This window comes from Aulostomus chinensis, chromosome 24 (assembly GCF_037954235.1).
Source record: "Aulostomus chinensis isolate RoL2024-O1b breed Wild chromosome 24, RoL_Achi_v1.0, whole genome shotgun sequence".
In the NCBI taxonomy this organism is placed as follows: Eukaryota; Metazoa; Chordata; class Actinopteri; order Syngnathiformes; family Aulostomidae; genus Aulostomus; species Aulostomus chinensis.
The window spans coordinates 15,772,350-15,794,766 of NC_141343.1; the positions used below are offsets into that span (position 1 = coordinate 15,772,350).

The window sequence follows — 22,417 nt, forward strand, 5'->3', positions numbered from 1 at the left end:
ATGACAGCAGTCAGGACAAGTTTCTCACCAGCCTGAAGGCCAGCCAGTCTGAGTGACAGTGGGTGAAGTCCCCATCCATCTCTTTGGGCAGCTGCTGCTTGTCTACATACTGCTGGAGGACCCCTGTTCCCTGCACCAGGTGGACCTGAGAAGGAAAGCAATTAATATGACAGCACAATACAAGAGAAGAGACTGGGACACAAGGTAAGAGCATACAACGCCTTGTCTCAGTGCAGTGGGATTGTACAAGTTACCGTTGACTTCAAAAAGGCGGCGGCTAAAATATTTCGACTTTGTTTCTTTCAGCTCACAGAGGTCACGCTTCAGCAGAGAACACTAGCGCAGGCTCTGGATGAAACTGCCATATTTTCCTTTTGCATGTGAGGTTTGCCAGGTTGAAACACAAGCCACATGTTAATTCTCTCATGCGTGTGTGAAAGGAAGGAACGGCTGATCAGTGCAGAGCTCTGAGCTGAATTATCCCAGAATTTGGGAAGTCTGCAACTGCCAAATGTATGGAATTCAGACTTATTTAGATTCACGCAACACGTGAACATGAACAAAGGCCATCTGCCATTCATCACATTTCAGCAAGGAACAGAAACAGCGGTGTGGTTTCCCCTTGCACAGTTCAGTTTGGATCTTTTTTTATAAGCACAGTTCTGATCTATGAGTTATTCTTACAGAGCCCTGGAACGGCCTTATTCTTAAAATATATATCCATCACTTCATTGAACTAATTTGTGGCTACAAGATAGCTTAGCTACTTGTTCCCTAAATGTGGTTGGGTTAGGTTTTGAGGAAACAAGATGGATTTAGGGAACAAGTACTATCACGTGACCAAAAGTTACATTTTGTGACCACTCATTAATTTGGTCAAGGGAACAAGTTCTATCTTGTGCCTTTGAGGTAAGCAAATTGAAGGAACCAGATCTATCTTGTGACCATCAAATAATTAAATTGAGGGAACAATTTAACGACCACATATTACAGTAGGCCTATAATCAAGCCATATCTTGTTGCCGTGACTTATTTCTCTGTCTCTCGGGACACTCCAGGGCTCTTTACACTCCCACACACTTGGTTCTCAATCTGTATTTAAACATTTTTATTTGCAAAGAAATAAAACACTACTGAACCGAGAGGACATGAATATGATTTGTGACAAAAATGTATGAGATCACCTCTACTCCTTCCAGATTATGAGAGGGCGACTGAAGCTGCTCGTCAACCAAAACCAGAACAGATCCAAGACCGCCAGGAACAAGCAGCTGGAACCCACAAACACATGTGCGTGAGCTACTCGATCCCGTCTGGACATGAGCAAACATTAGTGCGTTTGACTGAACAATGGCTTTTCTTCTGTCTCACCTGGAATAATTTAAGTGCGGAGAGGACGAGAGCGGAGGGTGACGAGCATCTGTTATCCATTAAGACGGTGAGACCTTTTTCTTTGGCTGCGGGCCTGATGAGGGTGGATGGAGAGATTCAAACAAGGGCCAACAGAAGTTAGAAGATAAGCATTTCTCTCTGAAATGAAACTCATATGATGTGAAGAATAAATAGAAATGATACGAGTGGGACAAAATGTAGGTCGCTATTCGCCTCAAGTATGTTAAAAAAATTAAATTCTTGCTGCAGACTTCAGATAGACGAGCCAGTGTGCTAGCTAAGAAACAAGCTAAGAGGCAGCAAGTGAGCTAAATTGCACCCCTTGGTTTTCATGCAGGTATCTTTGAAACCTTCCAATGGATATTCCACATCCCAGGTGTCAGAAACCAGACAAACTAGCCTCTCACCACGGGACATATACAACATTACAGACTCAGGGTGTTGACCTTGCACTTTAGACCATCTAAATAGGGCCTCTACTCTTCTAAAAGGATATCAGAGATTCTCAGATTGTACTTTGTGATAAAAGGAGAACTGTACCGAGTAATCCTGTAGTAGCAGGCCAGGACCCGGGCAATTTCCTCCTTACAAGAATCCCCCTCTGATGCATCCGCCGTCGTTACAACCAGAGCACGTCCCAGACGGTCCACCGTACCTGAGGTCAGGAAGCATTCAGGCAAAAGTTGAAGGGTGAGGGCAAGAGAACATTGCTGTGAGGGTATCGCGCACGTTTGGAGCTACAATTCCCACAACAGTAGGAAGTATTAGAATGGATTTATAAACATTTATCCACAGGCAATGGCCATGTCATAAGCTAAATCTAACACTATGGACATGCCAAATGTAACGAGTTGTGATAAAGGTGATCATGAGGAAATAAACAAAACTTTTTGATATGAATTGAGTCTTGGTGCTATTTACTCCCACTAGTGGTCAAAAAGGCTCTCGCTCTGCTCTCTCGTCATGGCTGGCAAAAAACAGCAAGCGACCTTTCTGATGGTAGCGACCTTGTCATCAAGTAGCTAAAATCAAGGGTTCAGTGGTGTGATTTTTTTTTTATGGCCATGTGATTGGATCGGCTGTCTAAATAAAGAAGCCTGGATTAAAGCACAGTTTATAACTCAGGGCACAACTATTCCATGGTGTCTTTAAAAAGGAAGTACTTCAATCAAGACCTCACTTTCTCTAGAAGGAAACTTAATTGCCATGGCAGTAACTTTAATTTTGTGGTATGGCTCTGTTTTGGGACCTTCATTTTCATACATGGAAAGCTAAAGGCAGGGAGAGCAGCAGCAGCAAAGTCTGAAAATTCTTACCCGTCAACTTCAACCTCCCTGACTGGAGAAACTCTGTGTCCAGTTCCCTCAGCAGGGGAGGCTCTTTAGATGTGACACCGTTGAGCTGGTCAGGACATGTCTCTGCTGGTACTGCCTCCTCATTGGAGTGGTTACATAAGGATGAGCCTGACTGGCCATTACAGACAGGCACCGATTCAGCTTTTGTGTCTGTTGAAGAGATAGAAATGTTATAGAAGATTCACTGGGCTTATTTCAGGACCCATGCCTTAACATTCAATTTTGGTCAGACCTGCACTGCTTGTCTTTGTGTTCTCAGACCCCTCATTGGTTGATTCACCGTCAGGTGTGCTAGTTGTTTCTGTTTGTTCTGACAGGTTTTCCTCAGTGATTGGTGGTTGTGCAGAGGCAGAGCAGACGGCAGAGCTCGACTGTGGAGGTTTACCCTGTGATTTAGTGCCTTTGTGGTGTCCACGGCCACCAGACCTAGCCCTCCCTTTGGCCCCCCTGCCCTTCCTCTTCCTCCTTAGGACAAAGTACAGGAAGGTTTTAATGAGGCACAACAGAGAGTTAATCATTTTGAATGCAGTGTTCTTCAGAATTTGTTAGTTAGTGTAGTGTCCTGTAATAAATGAATCTGTACCTTGGAGCGCGGAATCCAGCAGTTTTAACTTCCTTTCCTCTCGGACTCTCTTTGTTCTGTCCTTCATCTCTTTCTTCTGCCACCTTTGTGTCAGATGAAGTCATTTTTGATCCACTTATAGCAGTGTCTCCACCTGTGGAGACTCCAGTGAAGAGTGTCTCCGGTGCATCTGATGTCGGGGTGGTGGCATCACTGTCTCCACTCAGTGGTTTATCTGTATCCTCAAAAACAGAGTCAGACTGCGATCCGTGATCAGATTGCCCCTCGATAACATGTCCGACTTTGTGGTTTGTCAAGTCAAGAAATTCATTTGTGACCACACTATCACTGTTCTCGGAGTCTTTACCTCTGTGGTCATCTCTGCACGGCTGTGTGAGGCCATTACTTTCTCTCTCCCCGCCCACGCCAGGCCTCCTTTCTTTGAACGGACCATCAAAATAAAGCCGGTGGGTCTCAAGGCCCTCAGAGTCTCTATTTGATTTATCTCCCTCATCAGAGTCATGGACAGAAGAGGAGTAAGACCGCCTCCCTCTGCTTGGTTCATTGACTCCAAGAGGAGGCCGAGGCGATGACATTTCACCCTTGGGAGTCACCGAATCTCTTTTTGGCCCAAGGAGGCCACGAAAGCTGCCGAATCCTTCCATTCTCCCATAGCCCCAAGCTTTTCCTTTCCGCAATTTGATGGCTTTACCTCTCTTGCACAAAGGCAGTGTCTTAGTCTTACAGATTCCATGCATCTCCAGGTACCTCTGCCTTGGGTCAACACCTCCATCAGGCCCCCCTCTGGGTTCCAAGAGCTCCACATAGTCCCCATCCAGCTGAGGCCTCGCTGTCCTTCCGAGGCCATCTTCACTGCGCCTTCGGCGGGAAAGAGCAGGCTCAGAGTCCAAACCATCTGGTGGTAAGTCTTCATCTTCCTCTTCATCCCAGGACCAAGAGTCAAGTTCTCCAGAAGATGAACCCCCCCAGCCTCCAAGGCTGCTCCCCCCCTCACTAGGCAGACGATTGGATATGTAGCCCTCATGGTTGGACATCAGGCCCAGTTCCTCCGAGGGGTCATGAATGAATTTTGGATAGACGACCTCCTTCCATGGAAGGCGGACCACACCATCACATGTACTGACCAGGCAGGTGTCTAGACCACCTCCGACTATGTTGAGAGAGGGGTCACAATTATTAAACATATCAAGCTCAAACCTGTCTCAAACATAAGAAAGAAAAAGGTTTTCAATTTAAAAATTCAGTCACTTTCTTTCCTTCTGTTCGTAAGCCAATCTCACTCCCCGACACCTACTGACACCAATATATTAGTCCCTCTTTTGTTGGCCTTCCACATGCCATTCCTGGCTCGTAAACTCGTCAGGTCTAGCCATGCACACATCTGTTTTCCCTGTGGTCATCTTCACAGCCGTTTGTTACCGTCAAAGCTGTAATAGTTTTTCTAGTTTTCTCCTAAAACCTTGATTTATACATGTACTGCAGGCATGAACCCTATAATTAATGTCAACGACCTTGTCATTACAGACATCCTGATGGCTTTGGTAGGAATCACGCTTTCTGATGTTGAGAACAACATTTTCAGGGGAACTGTAGGTGCACGCTTTCTTTACCTTCCCTCTTATGGCCCCGTTCTTTGTTGACGCTGTGCAGCCACTCAGTGGTAAACACAAGGGGGTGTTGGGACTCAGGTACCAAGATTTCCTGGACAGTGCGACCCCCAGGGGCCAGACATTTCAAGGCCAGACGGGGACATCGCGTCGAGAAGGGCACCACCTGCAGGTAGAAGTCATTGCAGCGCAGAAGCCTCCAGTCGAGCGTAGAGAGCTGGACGACCACTTTCTCACCGAGACACAGAGGCCATCCGGAGTGCAGGAAGAGGCAACCCAGGTATTGGGACTATGGCGAAAAGTTGAGTTAAAGAAGGAGAAAAAAGCAATCGTTTACATGAATCTACCAAATGTTTTTTGTATACTTCTTACAGCTGTAAAGCCATTTCAGCTTTGCTTTGAAGTGCCCCCTCCTACCAGAGATCCCACGATGATCAGCTCACTAACTCATGGTTTTATCTTAACATTCATGAATGCCGCTGTGCGGGCCTGTTGGAGCATTCCTGCATGCTTCTATTTTGACTTATACAGGTCTGTTTCTAGAACTGATACCACACCAGACAACACTATTCACCAGATCAACTGGCTACAAGCCAGCACCACATACAAATATCAAACATGTGACTCACACTGTGTTTTATAAAGTGTAAAACTGCTTAGCCAGCATGGCACAATGAGAAGACTCTCGATGGCTGCAGACAGACAGTGTGAGTCAGACAGAAACATGCAGATGACTAACTCTCCACAACAACTGGCCACTGTTACTGCAGTTTCACAAGCATCAAACATCCGTGAGGCTGAGAAAATCGAAATCATGCAGGAGTCTTTTAGGGAACTCAAGTAGAGAGGGAGTGCCCGTAATGCGAGTTATGAATCGTGGTTGAGAAAAAAGATGTGAGAGAAGATATTCTTTACTTTTCATGTTGAGAATTTAGTGGAACTGTCAAGATCAAAGTCGCCTGAGCACCACATGACCAACCATCTTGACTCCTGTAATACAACATATCCTCACTCTTCTGCATGTGGGAGTGACTGTCAAAGATTGCAACTGTCTACTGTTAACTGAAGGACATGTCCACCTGTCCTCCTGAGCAGACTCCCGGAAGCCCTTCCAGTTATGACCACATTGTTTCGACCTAACCACTGCAGACACTGATGCAGACGCGACCGTGTTCCCTGACACCTTTCTAGAAAATACTGACGCAGATCTCACAATGGTGCTTTCACTTAATTCTAAGCGTTTTGACTTTATAATCAAAACGAAAACGAGAAAACATCCTCCTCTTATTGCTCATGCCTCCGTGCTTGTGACAGCTGTGGATCGGCTCTCAGGCTCCCTCCATTCATCCCCTTCTTATTAAAATATCTCAGGAACTCTTTCAGGGTTTTTTTTTTTTTTTTTTTTTTTAATTTTCCACAAAATGTCCCAAGGGACTTGGCGATTAAATGAGACATTTGGTGGTCAGAGGTCCCTGCTATCTCACTTGACTATCTCTAGTAAGCCCGGAGGGAATTTCTCCAAATGAATGAACAGTGTAGAGTTTGGGGGTGAAAGGTCCCGGTCGCTGTGGCAGGCTCGCACAACGGCAGTGTTGTAGTTCTAGTTTTCTCCTCCGTGGCCCAGTACTCCTCCATCAGGATTTCAGGTACCATTAATCTACATATTTATTCGGAATAATATCCCAAATTCTCCCTCTCTCAGCCATTAGTCACGTCCAATCATCTGGGACTGCTCCTTGCTCGAGCCATACCCTCCAGACTCACAAGACCTGATCCAGTTACGTTCCTGACTTACACTCTTTCCCAACATCCCTTCTGACTCTCCGTCACTTGTTCAGTTTCTTCTGTCATGCTTCCGTCTTGTGTCACTAAATTTCCCAGAAGCAAAAGTCTTGTTTTAAATCGAGTGTGATTTTTTTTCTTCTTTTTAAAGTTTGTTAGCTTTGAATCAGTCCGCATTCTGTAGCTCTCTGTCTCCTCCACCCCCCACCTCCACCTCTTTTCCTCCTCCTACTTCTCCTTCAATGTACCCCAGTGTTAGTTTCTCCGCCACCTCCCCTTTCTCAACCACTCCTCAATCAGCCTACTATAGTCTCTGACTCCCAGCATCTTCTTTTTTTTTTTTTTCCGGACGCACAGTGAATGAAATCCATGCTCATTCTCTCCTTTCACTCCCACCGGTTCTACTCTCCGTCTTTCTCTCACAGGAACATATGGAAGGAATTAATGTCATGACTCACAGGCTAACTCCTGTCCCAGGCAGCGACAATGAAAACATGGTTTGCTCACAATGGCTGTGCATGTGTTGGCCTAGCAGAGGGAAATATGAGACCAATCCTTGCCTCCGAGCTTGTGTGTGGTTTATCTTGTGTGTCTCGGAGAGTAAATTAAAAGGAATGCTGTTGAGTATAAACCTCTGAGCTTTGATTTATGTTCAGCTCATGTGTGTTTGTCTGTGTGAGGTAGAAACTGTGAGAATGTTTGCTTTATATTTACATTCTTGTTGTGCAAGCAGGAGGGTTGAAAATTACAACCAGAACTACTTTACTGATGCTTTCACTTTGACTTTACTTCACTATTTAGCGGAGGTTCTAAGGCAGGAAACTGCCTCATTTGTCTTTGGGTCACAGTGGCTGTTAGAGCTCAGGTTTCACTGGTTACTTTCACTACTTTTACTGGCCGGCTGAGGGGACCCAACCCTCCTCATGGACTGGGGTTACACATGTGTCAAATTAAACATGACTTGAACTCTTGATGCACCGGGGTCTTCATGCCACAGAAAAATCTGCACAGGTGTCAACGAGACTTGGCTGCAACTTGGGCTTGAGATCAACTTGGACTTAAACCGTCGAGGGGTTTAAGAACATGTCGTCTTTTTAGGAAATCCTCTTATTGTCCTTTATCCCCACAGCCAGACAAGAGGATAGAGACCCCAATCTACAATCCTACAATCCTACAATTCTACAGTTTCATTTAGCAGACGCTTTTGTCCAAAGCGACGTACAACACAAGCAAGAATTTAGACCTAATTAAGGAAAAGCCCATAGGAAGCGCAAAAGTGCTTCAGTTGTGATTTGGTCACAGGTACTGCCATCTAGTGGCAGAAGAAGTGTCGCCCCCCCCCCTTTTTTTTTTTTTTTTTTTTTTTTTTTTGACAAACATACAACATCACACAACCCAGTTAGTGCTACATAGTCACTAAGTGCTGGGTCTGGGACCCTCTGACTGATTCTACCCCAAAGAGGAGCAGAGTCAGGTTCAGTGCCTCGGTGCTCTCTGAACAATTGAGTCTTCAATTGTCTCTTAAAAGTAGAATCTAAAGTGCTTACATCCATGCTGGTTAGCTTAGCATAATGAATGGTAGTGAATGGGAAGTGTTAGCATAATTTAGCAAAAGTCATCTAATGCACATCTCCATTACACGATACACACTACATTCCTTATGACGTAATAGTTTAAAACTATGATACATTGTTAGAATCAGATATGCCGGAACTACTTTCCTGACTCAGCACAGTCATTTTATGCAGCAACTCAAATTTCAGTCAACAAGACAAAGTATTCATTGAAAATCCCTGACAGTATCTTTTCGACCAATCATAACCTCAGTAGGAACTCCAGGTTTTGGCTGCTGAGCCAGCAAAATGGCAGAATGCGAATACTTCTCGTTCACTACCATTCAATGAGCTAAGCTAGCTAGCTCGCTCCTTAGGGCAGCACAGAGGAGAGAAGGGTATCCAGCGATCTTGTCTGGCTCAGGGGAAGATAAAGCTGGTGTCTTCCTCTCTTCCATGTCTTAATGCTGCTTTGAAAGGAAAACGTTCAAATGACACGTCATCTTTCTGTTGATGAGCTTGAGACTGGACCAGAGGTCTGAAAAAGAAGCCAAACCTTACCAAGTCTAAATAAAGACCTCGCTCAACTCTAGAACCAGGACTTGCTGCAAAACAGCAACAAGTCAAGACTTAATTGAATGAGTTTTGACTGGTGTCAGTTGACTTCACAAGACTTTGAGACTTGCCCCAAATTATTATAAGCTGGGACGCGGGGAGGCGTGTCTTGGCTTCACAACTGCCTTAAGGGTTGATGTGATGTGACTTGCCGCAAAACAAGTCAAGACTTAAAAATATATGAGGCCTCATTAAGTCTTGTGATTCCACTTGTCCTCCAAATGTAGATGCTTGACTTGAGACTTGTTTCTTCTGACTTGGAACCATAAACATTTAGAACTAAATAAAGATTTACAAGCAGATCCAGTACAACACACTTGGCCTTTACCACGTGGCAGAGCACAAAAGGACTTTAAAAGACCTTATTAAGATTTGTGTCTTGACTTAAACCTCAAAAAACTTATTGTCTCTAAACAATGAGTGAGAAGAAAAAGATTCTCCGACCAAAAGATAAAACTCTCACTCTTCACTTGAACAGCTGATTCTGCTTTTGATTATACCACAACGTGTGTGTTCTCTGTTTCAAACTCACACAAGCGTGCTGCTGCAGCTTGTGCAGGAGGTGCTTGGCAGGGACGAAGTAGTCCAGGAGGTAGCGGAGGCTGTCGTGCTGGTAGGTCGACTCCAGGACAGAAAAGACCTGCACAGATACATGGGGAGGAGTCAAGATAGATGGACCGAATGATAAAAGCAGGACGGCCTGAAACATGAGGTCCTTCCTGACAGAGGGCAAGTATTCGTTGCGTACGAGTCTCACGCTGGACTCCGACCTGCCACCCTCAGAGAGGAAGCCACTGACACCCTCTTGCACCTGGGTAGTTCCGCTTGTTTCTCTGCTCTGGGATTCCGTCTAATGATCACAAGAGTTTGACAGTGTAGAATCTGGAAGAACCTCGATGAGGAGAATGTCTAACTCGTTCGCTGTAGTTCTTTGGTTGTAGTTCTCACCCGTTCGTTATAGTTCTGACCCATTTGTTGTAATTTTCATCTGTTTGTTGTAGTTCTGACCCACGTGTTGTATTTTTGTATCTCTTTGTTATAGTTTTTACCCGTGTGGTGTAGTTCGTACCCATTCGTTGTCGTTCTGACCCTTTTGTTGTATTTTTTATGTTTGTTGTAGTTCTGACCCTTTTGCTGTATTTGTATCTGTTTGTTGTAGTTCTGACCCTTTTGTTGTATTTTTCATGTTTGTTGTAGTTCTGACCCTTTTGTTGTATTTGTATCTGTTTGTTGTAGTTCTGACCCATTTGAATAAGCATGGCTACTATTCGGCAGTAAGTGATTTGTCATATATTGTTTTAAAGTCCTCGTCCCTGTGCCCCTGCCCCTCTGAACCTCAACTTCTGGATGCAGGAACCCTGCCTCCAGCTTTAACTTGGTAAGATTGTCTTTGTACAAGCTTCCACTCCATCAACAAGATCCTTATCATTTAATTAAGTACACATTATTAATGTACTCACGTTTATTCCTGTAAGACTGGAGGTGTGTGTGACATTTACCTGGGAGAGGAGGGGCGGTGCCGTGCTCTCAAACGGAGGATAAAGAGACGAGAGCGCCCCCTGGACACAGTCCTCCATTGCCTCTGACCCCTGTATGAGAGAGAGAGAGATGATTGAAGGGTTAAAAAATGACTGGATGTTGAATCTAGAGTAATGTCTGTGTTTGTGCTTAACAGCCGCATTGTCTCCACACACACACACACACACACACGCACACACACTCAGACAAACATACACTCTCAGTTTCCTGTTGTATGGTCTGGGGAGTGTCAAACATTTCCTCCAAGGCCTCGTGAATGTTGGAATCCCCCAGAACAAAAGAGTCAAACTACTCTGCAGCACACACTCTCACTCTGGCCAATGAGGTGGAGGGTGACAGAACAGAGCACACAGCACACGTTCTCTGTTTATTTTTCTGCATGGCCTGTTGGCATGGCAACCAGCAACTTTTTCTCCCTCCTTCCCCAACTTTCCCTCTTAAACTTCCCCATTGCTATTTTCCCCCAAACTTCTTTCTTTCCTCATCGTCTCCTCTTTCCACATCTCCTTTTTTGAAAAGCTTTATTTCAGCTCCATCCCTGAATGTCATCTGACAACAATTACAAGGAGATTCTCCTCAACAGTCGACATATTAGGCAGCTGAGGGTAGAACACGTAAGACGGGAGGAATAGCGTGTACGGAAAACGAGAGGAGCAGCCAGGAGAGAGTGAGCTGGCTGATGGAGGAAGGTTCAGCAGTTGTTGAAAATGAATTTTGGGGTTTGTTTTTGTGCACAGACGGGGTCGGCGCTCGCCACAAAGCAGGCTAGAATGACTGGAACCAGGAAAGTATTTGAGATTGTTTTGCAGAGGCTAACATCTTATGCAACTTTGTCTGAAACGCCCTGACAACAAGAATTTAGCTGGTCATTAAGACTAAAGTCAATGAGGGAAAGAAAAGGGGAAGAAAGTTGAATCACTTGGAGACGGGGGAGGGGGAGGAGGGTGGAACACAAAAAAGTTTCTTCAGTGTTTTACAGTGTAAATCTGCTGAGTTGGCTCGGGCTCGTTCACAGATGTTAGCTCTTGTTTTCTTCTCGTGGCTGCGAGATTTTTTTAATGTGGCTCCAAAGTCTGAAGCCATACGGCAGCGCGTCAGCTGAGACATCAGCTCAGTCGCCTGGGTTGGGGTAAACAAAACCACTAAGTTGTTGGGTGTTGTTTTTTTCTTTTGAATTTTCAAGGAAAGCCACATATAAAATTGCCCTCTTAAATGACACACTCGTCTCCAGTTCAGTCCCTTTCATATTTAAAAAGTCACGTTCCTGCAACTCGTCATACACGACTCCAGATAATTCATCTTTTCATGCAACTTACAAAAAATAGTATTACAGTATTCCATTTTTATTTGTTTTTAATGTCATTATCTCCAGAGCTTGTTTTCTCATAATAATGAGTTCATTTACTTTATCTCAGTAAACTAACTGTATTTTTCTGAGATAAGGAGGTAATGAACTCTCTGGAAATATAAGCTAACAAACCTGACTCCTCGAGGCAATGAGTTGATTCAGTCTATCTTGATGAATCCACAAGCATTGTTTTAACTCAAGATTACCAAGCTTGTTTTCTTGTGATAACAGGTTCATTCGTCCAATCTCAAGAAACTAAGACGGAGCTTTCTGAAATGACAAGTTAATTAACTTATCTCAAGACAACAAAGATAACAAGCAAACTCACTTGTTAGCTGATTAGCTTGTTTGCTAACCCTATGAAATCCTGGAAATGCAACCCGATGTAGTGTAATACAGAAACTGAAGTGTATTGTTATCACTTGATACTGTGCTGGAGGATTTTTCTGACATTAAACCCACTAACTTGGAAAATAAATTCCTGTCGATGTGTTGAAGTTTTCATGTGCAACACACAAGCCTACAGGAGTCTGTGTGTGGACAGTGAGAGGTGAAGCGGTGTGTCAAAGAGGTTCTGGCTCACTGACAGAACCTCTTTGGGTATTCAAAACCGGGGCGTTCGGATTGGAATAAAACTCAGCAGGCGCTTCCTCAACCTTCCTAAAGCATCTTAACCCTGTCATCCCAAACACTTCATTCATAGCTGCGGCTGGTGGAAGTGGGGCTGTGAGCCGAGTCATGTGGCCACAACATTTAGGCGTGATTTGAAACTTCAGTCGGCCGTTGCTGCAAAGATACAGTAGCCTGCTGCTATCAAACAACAACAGTCGTCTGAATTAATGTCTCTGAAAGGACTCTAAGTTCGTGCTGCACTGCGTTCTGCCTGTGCAGGGCTTCCAGAAAGAGCTGAATGGGAAACTCTGAAATTCGAGCTCCTCTGGCTCAGTTGAGGCCCTCGGGATCAAGTATGTGCTCTTCGCCAGAAAACAGTCACACAACAATGTACCACTCAGAGAGCTTTATCGCTTAAGTGTTGGTACAAATAGAGGAGGTTTGGAGAGCTTATCTACCGCCACACAATCAGCATCACATTTTGTATGAGCGGACGAGCTAGTTGTGTCAATGTAGCAACAAGCTAGCTTATCTCTTTGTAGCTTTCCTAGAGACAAGCTAGTTAGTCTATTAGTGTCGCTTATTCAGGCACAAGCTAGCTAGTCTTTAGTTTACCTCACAGCAAACTAGCCTTTTAATGTGGTGTATCTGGAGACTAGCTAGCTAGCCTTCCGGGGTAGCTTATCTATGGACACACTACAGTATATAGTCTAGCATGTCATTGTGGCTTACTTCGAGACAAGTTAAGTCTTTCAATGTAACTTACCTAGCAACAAACTAGCTACTGTAGTCTTTCAATGTATCTTCCCTAGAGACAAGCTGGCTGTATTGCAACAATATTTGGGTTGACGCCATTTCCACTAAACATTGACTCTCTTTGTGTTTGCATGCCTGCATAAACAGTTTTCACGACGTACCACTGATGACCAAAGAATGGAGACACAATACCCTTAATAACGTCTTAACAAAGGAAGCAGGATGCTGCTTTACAACAAAAATCCTGTAATTTTATATCAATCATTTTCCATCAAATGAGTAATGTACTGGGCAACATGGCAAGGTCAAATGTCTTGTCTGGGTAAAAAAAAAAATTATATTAAATTTTGTAGCTATAATTTACTCAGGACTTAATGTCGCAGTGGATCCAATGCAGTTACCCATCTCTTTTTTTTTTGTTCACAGGTCCTCACAAGCACATGAAACAAAGGTCTGATTTAATTAACAAACTAGGTTACTTTTAAGTGTTCCAGACAGTCAGGAAACTTTCATGTAGAAGCTGATGCTTAGTGTTTAACACAGTCAAGGTGTAATCCAGTTACTCCTCCATGGGTTTACTTGGCCAGCTGCAGTGCAGCTATAGCTTTAGCTTGATTAGGTAATTTGATTGCACTCCTCTTGTTCTCCAAGTATACACGCATGACGCATCACGTGTCAAACAAGTTGGCAGGCAGCATCCATGTCGCGTGAGGTACTAGAACAGACAACTCCTCTAGGTGAGACAATTCATCTTCTTGTTTGTCCAGGTAGATGTTGCTTAGCCGTGGTTTCACCCGCCATGGTGATATGTCCCTGAACAAGTTTACTGACCAACAAACACTTTACCTGGGTGTGTCTGGCTCCTTTTGAAAAGCAAGATTTCAGTCAGACTAATATTTTTTCATTGGTTTTTAAAACTTTAGTTTTTATTTGAAAAATGAAAACATTTCTAAGATCATTTAAATGTTCTCACAAGAGTGCATCTGTGTTCCCAGGTGCCTACGGGTCCTCACCCCTCACAGCAACACCCTCACCCACAAAAGACCTGGGGACCCTTTGTCATTGTCCCTGTAGATGCCCTATAAGTCCAGGAATCGTTGGACCCTGGAACCATAGGGTTACTGCTGGCAAAGGTTGCCACGTAAGGTACCAACCAACTCATTTCTGCAATTTGGGGTTCACTAACTACAGGGTCTGCAAGGAGGTGTGGGATCAAACCCTCCAGTTATAAGATGGCCATTCTACTTTGTGGGTGATACCTCACCCCAATGGTTGCATATCTTACAACCACGGTGCATCTTTGTTGGATAAAGTGGTGTCAAGAGTTCTCCAGAAAAATATGCAGTCAAAGCTTTTGTGTGACAACGGAGCAAACTCCCAGGGAAGAGAGCAGTGACTCAGCCGACACCAGAAACATAACATGGGCGGCATCCGCTAACGCCACGCTCACTGTCCACTCTTATTTACTGCCCATACCAGGAAAACGTGTCGGTGCAGCAGTGACGACCATCACTACAATGAGCGTGAGTGTGCATCCTCTCGTTTGTGAGCTGAACACAATGTACAGTATCACGGTTTGTCATTTTTTACGTCAGACTTCCTGTCTTTCTCTCCTGTGTGCAAACTGAAATGGCAGCCTTGAAACTGACGCTTCACCCAGAGAGGGAAGAAGAAAAAAAGGCAGACAAGTAAACAAATGGTGAAAACAAAGTGGCTTTAAAATGTACCCCATATGGCTCTCGAATTGTCCCGCAAGCCTATTGAAGTGTGAATGACTCGAGAAACCAAGTGACATTGAGAAAACCAGACAGAAGTACAAAGAAAGAAAAGAGGAGGCAGCCAAGCAGTGGGAGAGATCGATGGGAAACAAAAGCAGCAGCAACCATGATAGAAACCAGATGTAGCGAGGAGGAGAGATAGAGTTGAGGAGAGCTGGGGGCTGACAGAGGATGACATGATTTGCAGGGGAAATCAGAAAGAATGCGGCAGAGAACGAGGGAACAGGAGGTGTAGAGAAGAAAGAGAGGCAGACAGACAAAGGGAAAAGAGGATGAGGGACGAGGAGATCCCTGAAAGTGATTTCCTTTCTTAAATCTCCCCGTGTACTGGAAACCTGAGCGAGAGTAGGTCAATACGTACACTGATTGTCTGCTACTTGAGGGCGAAAGCAAGTACTTGGCCTCGATTCGTTGTAGTACTGCGCATGATACATAAGGACAGGACGCAGGACATTTCCTGACCTCACGTCATTGTGAAACCGGTGGATCATGATCAGCCCATTAACTGGCTGTTATCGCTTGTAATCTGGAGCGCATATTGAAGGTAGTTGTCCCCTCCTCCTGCTACTGTACTTCAAGCACCTGATGCCTTCCAGCGAATGGGATTAGTGCTTTAGAAATGGAGTAAATCAAATAACCTTTGTATACAAGTACATACATGTCACTGCCAGCAGGGAGCTTGGGCTGGTGAAGTGGAATAGAAGAACAAGAAATGGGTGGTTGATCCACTTTAGCTGCTCTTCTCTTCTAACACCGTGTAAGCCAACATGTGGTAACAAGGTTATTACTGTTTATTGTGAATAATGCAAGGTCATGTCAAAGAAGATCGCCTGAAGTCAGCGCACATAACCTATATGTTAAATAACACAATGTACTGTCCTTCCAGAAAAATGTGGAGGTTTTTGTGATTGGCAGGCAAAAATCCTTGATTATACGGCATGGATTTAAAAAAAAAAAAAATGCAATGGAATACGTAGGTTATTTCTGTAGTTTTATGCAATAAAAATGCAGGAACTTGCAAAAACTGCGGTTTGATGAATTAGAAAACAAAAGCGATTCCACTGTCCTCACTGGGCCACAACCTTGACCTGAAAAGTCGCTTCCAATGACTTCCTATGGTAAGCAAGCATACGACGTCACAGGAAGTGCTGGGAAGAATGAAGTTCCCATCTTATTTTATTCCAGACTGAAATAAACACATGGCTCAAACTGACAAAACCTTGATGAGTCCAACAAGTTCCAAGCTTGTTTTTGTTGGCAGGTGAGACGGATTTGCGGACTTCATCATGTCTTTCTTTTGTCTCTCTGATGACGTCACTTCACAACGTTCCCAAGGTAACAGTAGGAAAATGGTTTCTCTTCATTTTTCAATTTTCTGCAAAGATATGTGACTTTTTTGCAACAAAAATGCAGGGTTCATGAAATCATGCTAGCTCTGCATATTTCACACATTTTCTATTGAAATCAGCGATTTATGTGGCGAAAGTGTGGCATCCTTGGAAAAACGCAGCCCCTGCATAAACACTGAATTATGTGATCGCATAATGGCGTTTTTCTGTTCCTTTGATCTAAGGTTAACTTAAGGTGATGGGATTATAGATGGTAACTTAATGTAACAGAAACATTTAAGGATAAATGTGTATTTATAGTAAGTTGCCAAAACCCAGCCAGACTTTTGCCATCATATGGGCCACATCCATCCATCCGTCCATCTTATCAATTAAGGGTCGCCGGGGGGGGGGGGCTGGAGCCTATCCCAGCTGACATTGGGTGAGAGGCGGGGTTCACCCTGGACGGGTCACCAGTCCATCGCAGGAGCAATCAAGGGTTCAGTATCTTGCTCAAGGACACTTGGACATGGTCACCGGGGGACGTGGGGATCGAACCAACGACCCTTCAGTGCAAGAAGGCCTCTCTACCTCTGAGCCGTGCGCATTTGGGCAACAACTAATGACTATTTTCAAAATTCATCAATGAATCATCTATAAAGTGTAAAAACTTAAAAAAAAAAAATCTTCTCATCACAATTTCCCAGAGCCCAAACAGAACACTTACTTTGTTCATCCAAACCATTTCCTGTCACCAACGACTCAAAGCTGCCAGAATCCTGACATTCAAGAGCAACCAGCCAATCTTTGACATTGGTGCTGGAAACAGTTCACTTTTCAAAATAGTTCAGATTCATTCTCTAGCAATAGCCTGCCAGGAGTTCGCAGTATCTTTGGTTGACAGTGACAACTGATAAGGTCCTAATTTAATTGATTGATCACATCTGCTACAGGTGGAAGGAAAAGATGTCATCATTTTCACACTCTAAAGGACATTGTCCACAGATAGAAAGTATGGCCAAAACCACTAAATCTCATTAAAAATGCCCACAGACGCAGCTCTGCATTCAGTCTCTGGCTTCCTGCGAGTCGCAGACTCTTGACAATCAAAGGAAATTGTGTTACTAAAAAAATTCCCAACGTGATTGGCAACACAGTTGACCCTGTCTGGTGCTCGCCTGGTGTTCCCAACTCTCACATACAATCATCTGCTAACTTTCATTCAACTTTTTCTTTTCGCGTCTGGTGCGTTGCCCCATCAGAGTTGTCAACCTCCCGATAAAAAGTCAGAGCACAGTAGACCGAGTGAACTGAGATGCCCTCTGGTATTGGCGCACTGTTGTATGGTGACAATATGACTGTTTGTGTGCATGCACGACTGCTCAATGATCCATTTACATGTGAACGTGTTAAATTAGCAACCATTTTATCTGCATGAAATTGTATGAACAGATTCCTTCCTCTGGCTGTGTTTTTTTTTTATGTTCTGGATGATTGTTCAGTTGATGCGGCTCTGCCAAAGTCTCCCAGTGTAAAACAGTTCCATGAAGTAAATAGAAGACTAAAAAAACTAAAGCTGGACTTTTGCAGTACATGTGAACACATTAGCCCAACTGAAATAGGACTTCTCAACTCTTAACATACCGAGATCATGTGGTCAGGATTCGTTTCACACCAGCATGCAAACCCTTCAATCAGCTCTACTTGTTCCATTGGTCTCCCTGCAGCGTTGCTCCCAGAAGTCAAACACTGTACAGTCGAGGCAAGTCGTCACCGTGGTTTGCAAAACTACAGTGAAAATAACGTATTTCTGGACAAATGAATGGAACTTCATGAGTCTTTGCATTGAAAGCCGCCGTTCAACAAGGATCCTGCTTGCCGTTTTGGTCTATTGTAACGTAAGGTCACGTAACATCAGGTCACTCGAAGCTAAGCTTCACTTAGCGAATGCTTTCAAAACACAACAGCTGTCTATCAGAGCTCAGGAAAATGAAAGGTCCCATAAAGTCAGTTCATGTAATGTAGGGGAACAGTTGCCTATCGTAGCACAATGTGAGGCCGTGGGACGCATGGTAATAGGTCACACCTGATTATCATCAATTTATGGTGCCGGAGCTACAATTAAATCATGTAACAACTTTGTTTCTAGTGACCACAGGTCTTGTTACCTAGGGTTACACCAACTATGTTCATGAGAGCCTCTGTAAGGTAACCCATCTATTGTAACAACCCTGTAGGAGTTACGTACGTTTACACTACCTCGGCTGAAAGACTTCGGCTTTTTTGACAGTTGTTTAATTTACGCCTGCCACACATCAGGGACACTTGTTTTTTTTTTGGGGGGGGGGGGGGTTTGTTTGGTAATTTTTTTGATACATGAAGCAAAATATGGACCCAGAAGAACATCTGATTGGCGTCAGCTGTAAAGGGGAGTACCACCACTCATCACCCCGACTCTTCCCGGGTTCATCCTGGGACATCGACGCTACTGCAATTAAATGGTCAACTCCAACTGTGCATGTAAACCCAATGCTTGTCTTCACAGGGTGTGTGTGTGTGTGTACACGTGTGTGTGTGTACATCTGTTGCTATTTTCCGTCCATGGCTACTGAGGAGGATGAATCTCTCCTGCACATGTTCTTCCTGCCCTAAGTCCATGTGCCATCCCTTGTTTCCTCTCTTTCTCTCTCCCTCGCGCTCTCTCTCATTTCTCCCAGGTCCAATGTGGAAAATGCGGCATCACCAAAACCGCCGCCTCTGCTGTCCAAGTCTCCTAAAATAAAGAGTAACCCTACCCTCCTCTTTTATTCCACTCGTTCTCTCTCCAGGTCTCCCCTTCTCTCTGCTTTTTCGCTTCCTCCCTCTGCCAAACTGCTCCACCCTTCCCAGCGCACAAATGGGATTACAATCACGCTTTTTCTGTCTCAACTCCTCTTGTTTCAATCTGTGTTGCCATGTGGGTTCAACATCCGTACATCAGGGATTATAGCCGCCATGTGTGGTAGGCGATGGTAAACAAAGTTGCCTCTGCCACAAAAGTCAGACAACAATGGTCGCACTTCTAGTTACTTTTTTAGCGTCGTAATCTCGAGATGTATATTTAGGGTTATCGGGAGGTAACTGGGCCACAGTTTTACTGGTTCTGTTGGAAATCCTGAAGCCAGTTGTCCTGACAGTGAAGGTCAAGTCACCTGTGATCAAATGAATAGCACACACTTTTATTCAGCTCTCCATGATTAAGTAATTAATTAATACAGAGTAACACAGAATGAGTCATAAACCTGGAGATAAGTTATGAATTAGCATTGTCAGACATCTGGTTCCCTCAATTACGGTTAAATCCCTAAAATCAGATCTATGGGAAGATGTAATGTTTTCTTCTACTACATAAAATACATCAGTAAATTGATGGAATTATTGTATCTTTTTTTATTAATTGCAAACAAGTGGCTAAGCAACACAACTGAGGTTTCTGTGGCCATAAACGTCATCACACAAAAAACAACCGCTAAGCTAGTTGTGGCGACATCAGAGTCACGCGCTTGCGGTTTGTTCGTGGGCTAACGTTGGCTTTACACTTTTGACATTTACACTCCAAAACCATAAAAGTTGTGTTTATTCTTGAATTTTATCTTTGGAAATAATTCAGTGTCTATTTTTCTTTTATTCAGGGGAACATATGGTGATGCTAACGTCAGAGTTGGTCAACAAAAATCCGTTGATACCCACTTGATGAGTGCAGTTGTTGTAGAGAACGAGCATGTTAGGACTGACATCATGAGCTAACCGGCTTATCTGAAGATTTTTTTTTAAGTGATTAAAAGCATGGCCTTTCTTGGCTTCCATATCAGAGCGTGTGGATGCCTGACAGATTTTTTTTTCTTTCCAAGTGTCATTCACACTACCGCAAAGCTCCATTTAAAGTGGATAACATTCTTTTAACCACAAGTCAAAATGTTAATTATTAATTAACAGATCAACAGCCTGATATGGGTTTTTTTTGGTTATGCGTTCTTGCTCCTTCATGCTTGACTACAGCTTCCAAACAAACCTTTCAAAAACAGGGACTTACCATGATTCAGGCAGGAATTCCTTCTTAGTCCACAGCTCCTTTCCTGGATTCGCCTCCTCTCTGCATTCTCTGCAAAAAAACTTTAGAATCCCTCCAATTACACCGCAGCCATTTACGCGATCGTTCACCCCGTTAGGCTCTCAGTGATTTCAGTCAGTAGAAGTACTCCTCTCTGCCTCTCTCCGCTGTATTTCCCAGGCTGGGAATGTCCAACTGCATATTTCCCCCCCCTCGCCGTCTGAGTCCCATGCACTCCCACCCCCTCTCCTCCCCTCTCCTCCCCTCTCACCTAACAAGAACACTACAGTCCCTCTTTGCACTCAAACTTTCCATTTTCTTTACCCCCAGAGTAAATGAATAGACAATGTAAAAACCCCACCCAGGCCTAATTTGCCAAAACCTTTTGATGTTTTATAGCTAAATGATGAAAATGTGTTTTATTTCTTCAAAGAGAAGCATTTTCTTGACGAGGTTTGATTCGGTGAAACCGCCTCACTGGATCTCTTTGTGTGCACATGCCTGTAAATGTCTTTCTACTGCCGGAGATGCAACTTTTTAGCCGGATATATTTAGAATGTTTAGGAGTTTGTCACGGACATCAGCACTTCGGCACCTACCTGATATTAGACCAATACCTGAAGAGTGTACTTTTCCTTTAAAGTACTCGGAGCAGAGCTATATTAGGCTCACGAAGATATTTTTGTTCCTGTTGCGTTGCTTTTTTGTGATTCTAGAGAGCAGAAAGAGGCAGCCATGTACATTTAGCATGAAGCTAATAGCGATTGATGGCTAACAACTTTAGCAGCAACAAAATAAAAGCAAAACTGTCCAAAAGTGTCTGTTCACAAAGTCAAAAGCAGATCATTCAGTTTAATCCTCAATAATGTCCCCAAAATGTTTGATTTCAGCTACAAACAAGCCATAACTCTTTAGTTCCAATGAGCAGCCTGCAAGCTAACTGGAAAAGCTAGCAGACTAACTGGACCAGCTTGCTCGTGCTGGTCTACGCTTTTTTCAAACAACAAGTGTTACAGCATAAGACAGAGTTTTGTACTGGCTATTGTGCTTCAGAGTTTTGCTGTTGTTGGCTGTCAGTCTCCGTTAGCTTTGCACTAAATTCATGTGGTCTCTTTCTGCATTCTGGATTCCAAAAGAAGTAGTGCAGAAGGGGGAAACATCTTTCTAAGCTCAAGATTCCTTTTTGTGAGTACTTGAAAGTACAAATGTACTTTTTTGGGTGAAACATAACATGAAAGAGGGGTCCAAGAATGTAGTGTTGGACTGTGCCGTGCAACTAAATCTGTCATCGCTACTGGCATCATCAGTGTTGTTTTTACATACCTTTTCAGAGTCCCATCCCGCAAATCCAACATCTGTTTTCACAGGCTAAGCAGTACGACTCCCCTGGAGGAGTAAAATGAGCCAACCATGTAAAATCAGTGGGACGTCCCTTAATAGCCACTCAAAACAAAAACCTCTGCCAAACTCTGTCTAAAAACAAAACAAAAAAAGCTGGGTTTTTTTGTTTGTTTGTTTTTGTTTTTTTTATGTTGAACAATTCTGCCCCACATTGTAAAAGGTTCCCTCCCGGCCCCCTCACCACACCCTCCAGCAGATTCCGTGATGAGCGGTCAGCAAAGTCTGCTGGCCTCCTTAGCAGAGGTACAAATAATGGAACAGACCACACTTTTAGACAATATGCTTATGCACATCGTTCCTAGAGCCAGATATGTAGAAAGGGACCTTTCTCTCCCATGCTAGTTAGCTTAGCACAATGACTCTTAGGGGGTGGGAAGTGTTAGCATCAGCTAGCTCAGGTCCAGGATGCTGGTGTGTCCAACAGTTATCCTCCTCATCTTCGCAACAGGCTAGTTAGCTTAGCACAGTGACTGGTGGTGGGTGGGAAGTGTTAGCATCAGCTAGCTCAGGTCCAGGATGCTGGTGTGTCCAGCAGGAATCCTCCTCCTCATCATCAGTAGCAGCAGTCGCTCTTCTAGTCCTCAACCAACGTTTGGTTCTGTTGACCCAAGTTCCGGTGGAGCTTTGGAGGTGCTGCGTCAAATCACTGCTCCCAGTCAGGAAAGTAGTTCCGGCTAC

At 44.0% G+C, this 22,417-nt stretch overlaps 1 protein-coding gene across 3 annotated transcripts in view; it reads right to left on the minus strand.

The window, feature by feature from the left end:
* Nucleotides 1-20,536, minus strand: part of arhgef40 (Rho guanine nucleotide exchange factor (GEF) 40) — a 36,722-nt gene extending 16,186 nt beyond the window's left edge. For all 3 annotated transcript variants that reach the window (XM_086197110.1, XM_086197109.1, XM_086197111.1), the window contains exons 1-11: nucleotides 20,321-20,536; nucleotides 10,387-10,476; nucleotides 9,420-9,527; nucleotides 4,941-5,226; nucleotides 3,331-4,480; nucleotides 2,980-3,212; nucleotides 2,709-2,897; nucleotides 1,933-2,047; nucleotides 1,372-1,465; nucleotides 1,185-1,271; nucleotides 29-145 (exon numbers count right to left, since the gene is read on the minus strand). In XM_086197110.1, coding sequence (XP_086053236.1) covers nucleotides 29-145; nucleotides 1,185-1,271; nucleotides 1,372-1,465; nucleotides 1,933-2,047; nucleotides 2,709-2,897; nucleotides 2,980-3,212; nucleotides 3,331-4,480; nucleotides 4,941-5,226; nucleotides 9,420-9,527; nucleotides 10,387-10,476; nucleotides 20,321-20,323 — 2,472 coding nt within the window. In that variant the 5' untranslated portion in view covers nucleotides 20,324-20,536. The remainder of the gene's footprint in view (nucleotides 1-28; nucleotides 146-1,184; nucleotides 1,272-1,371; nucleotides 1,466-1,932; nucleotides 2,048-2,708; nucleotides 2,898-2,979; nucleotides 3,213-3,330; nucleotides 4,481-4,940; nucleotides 5,227-9,419; nucleotides 9,528-10,386; nucleotides 10,477-20,320) is intronic.
* Nucleotides 20,537-22,417: the final 1,881 nt, after the last annotated feature.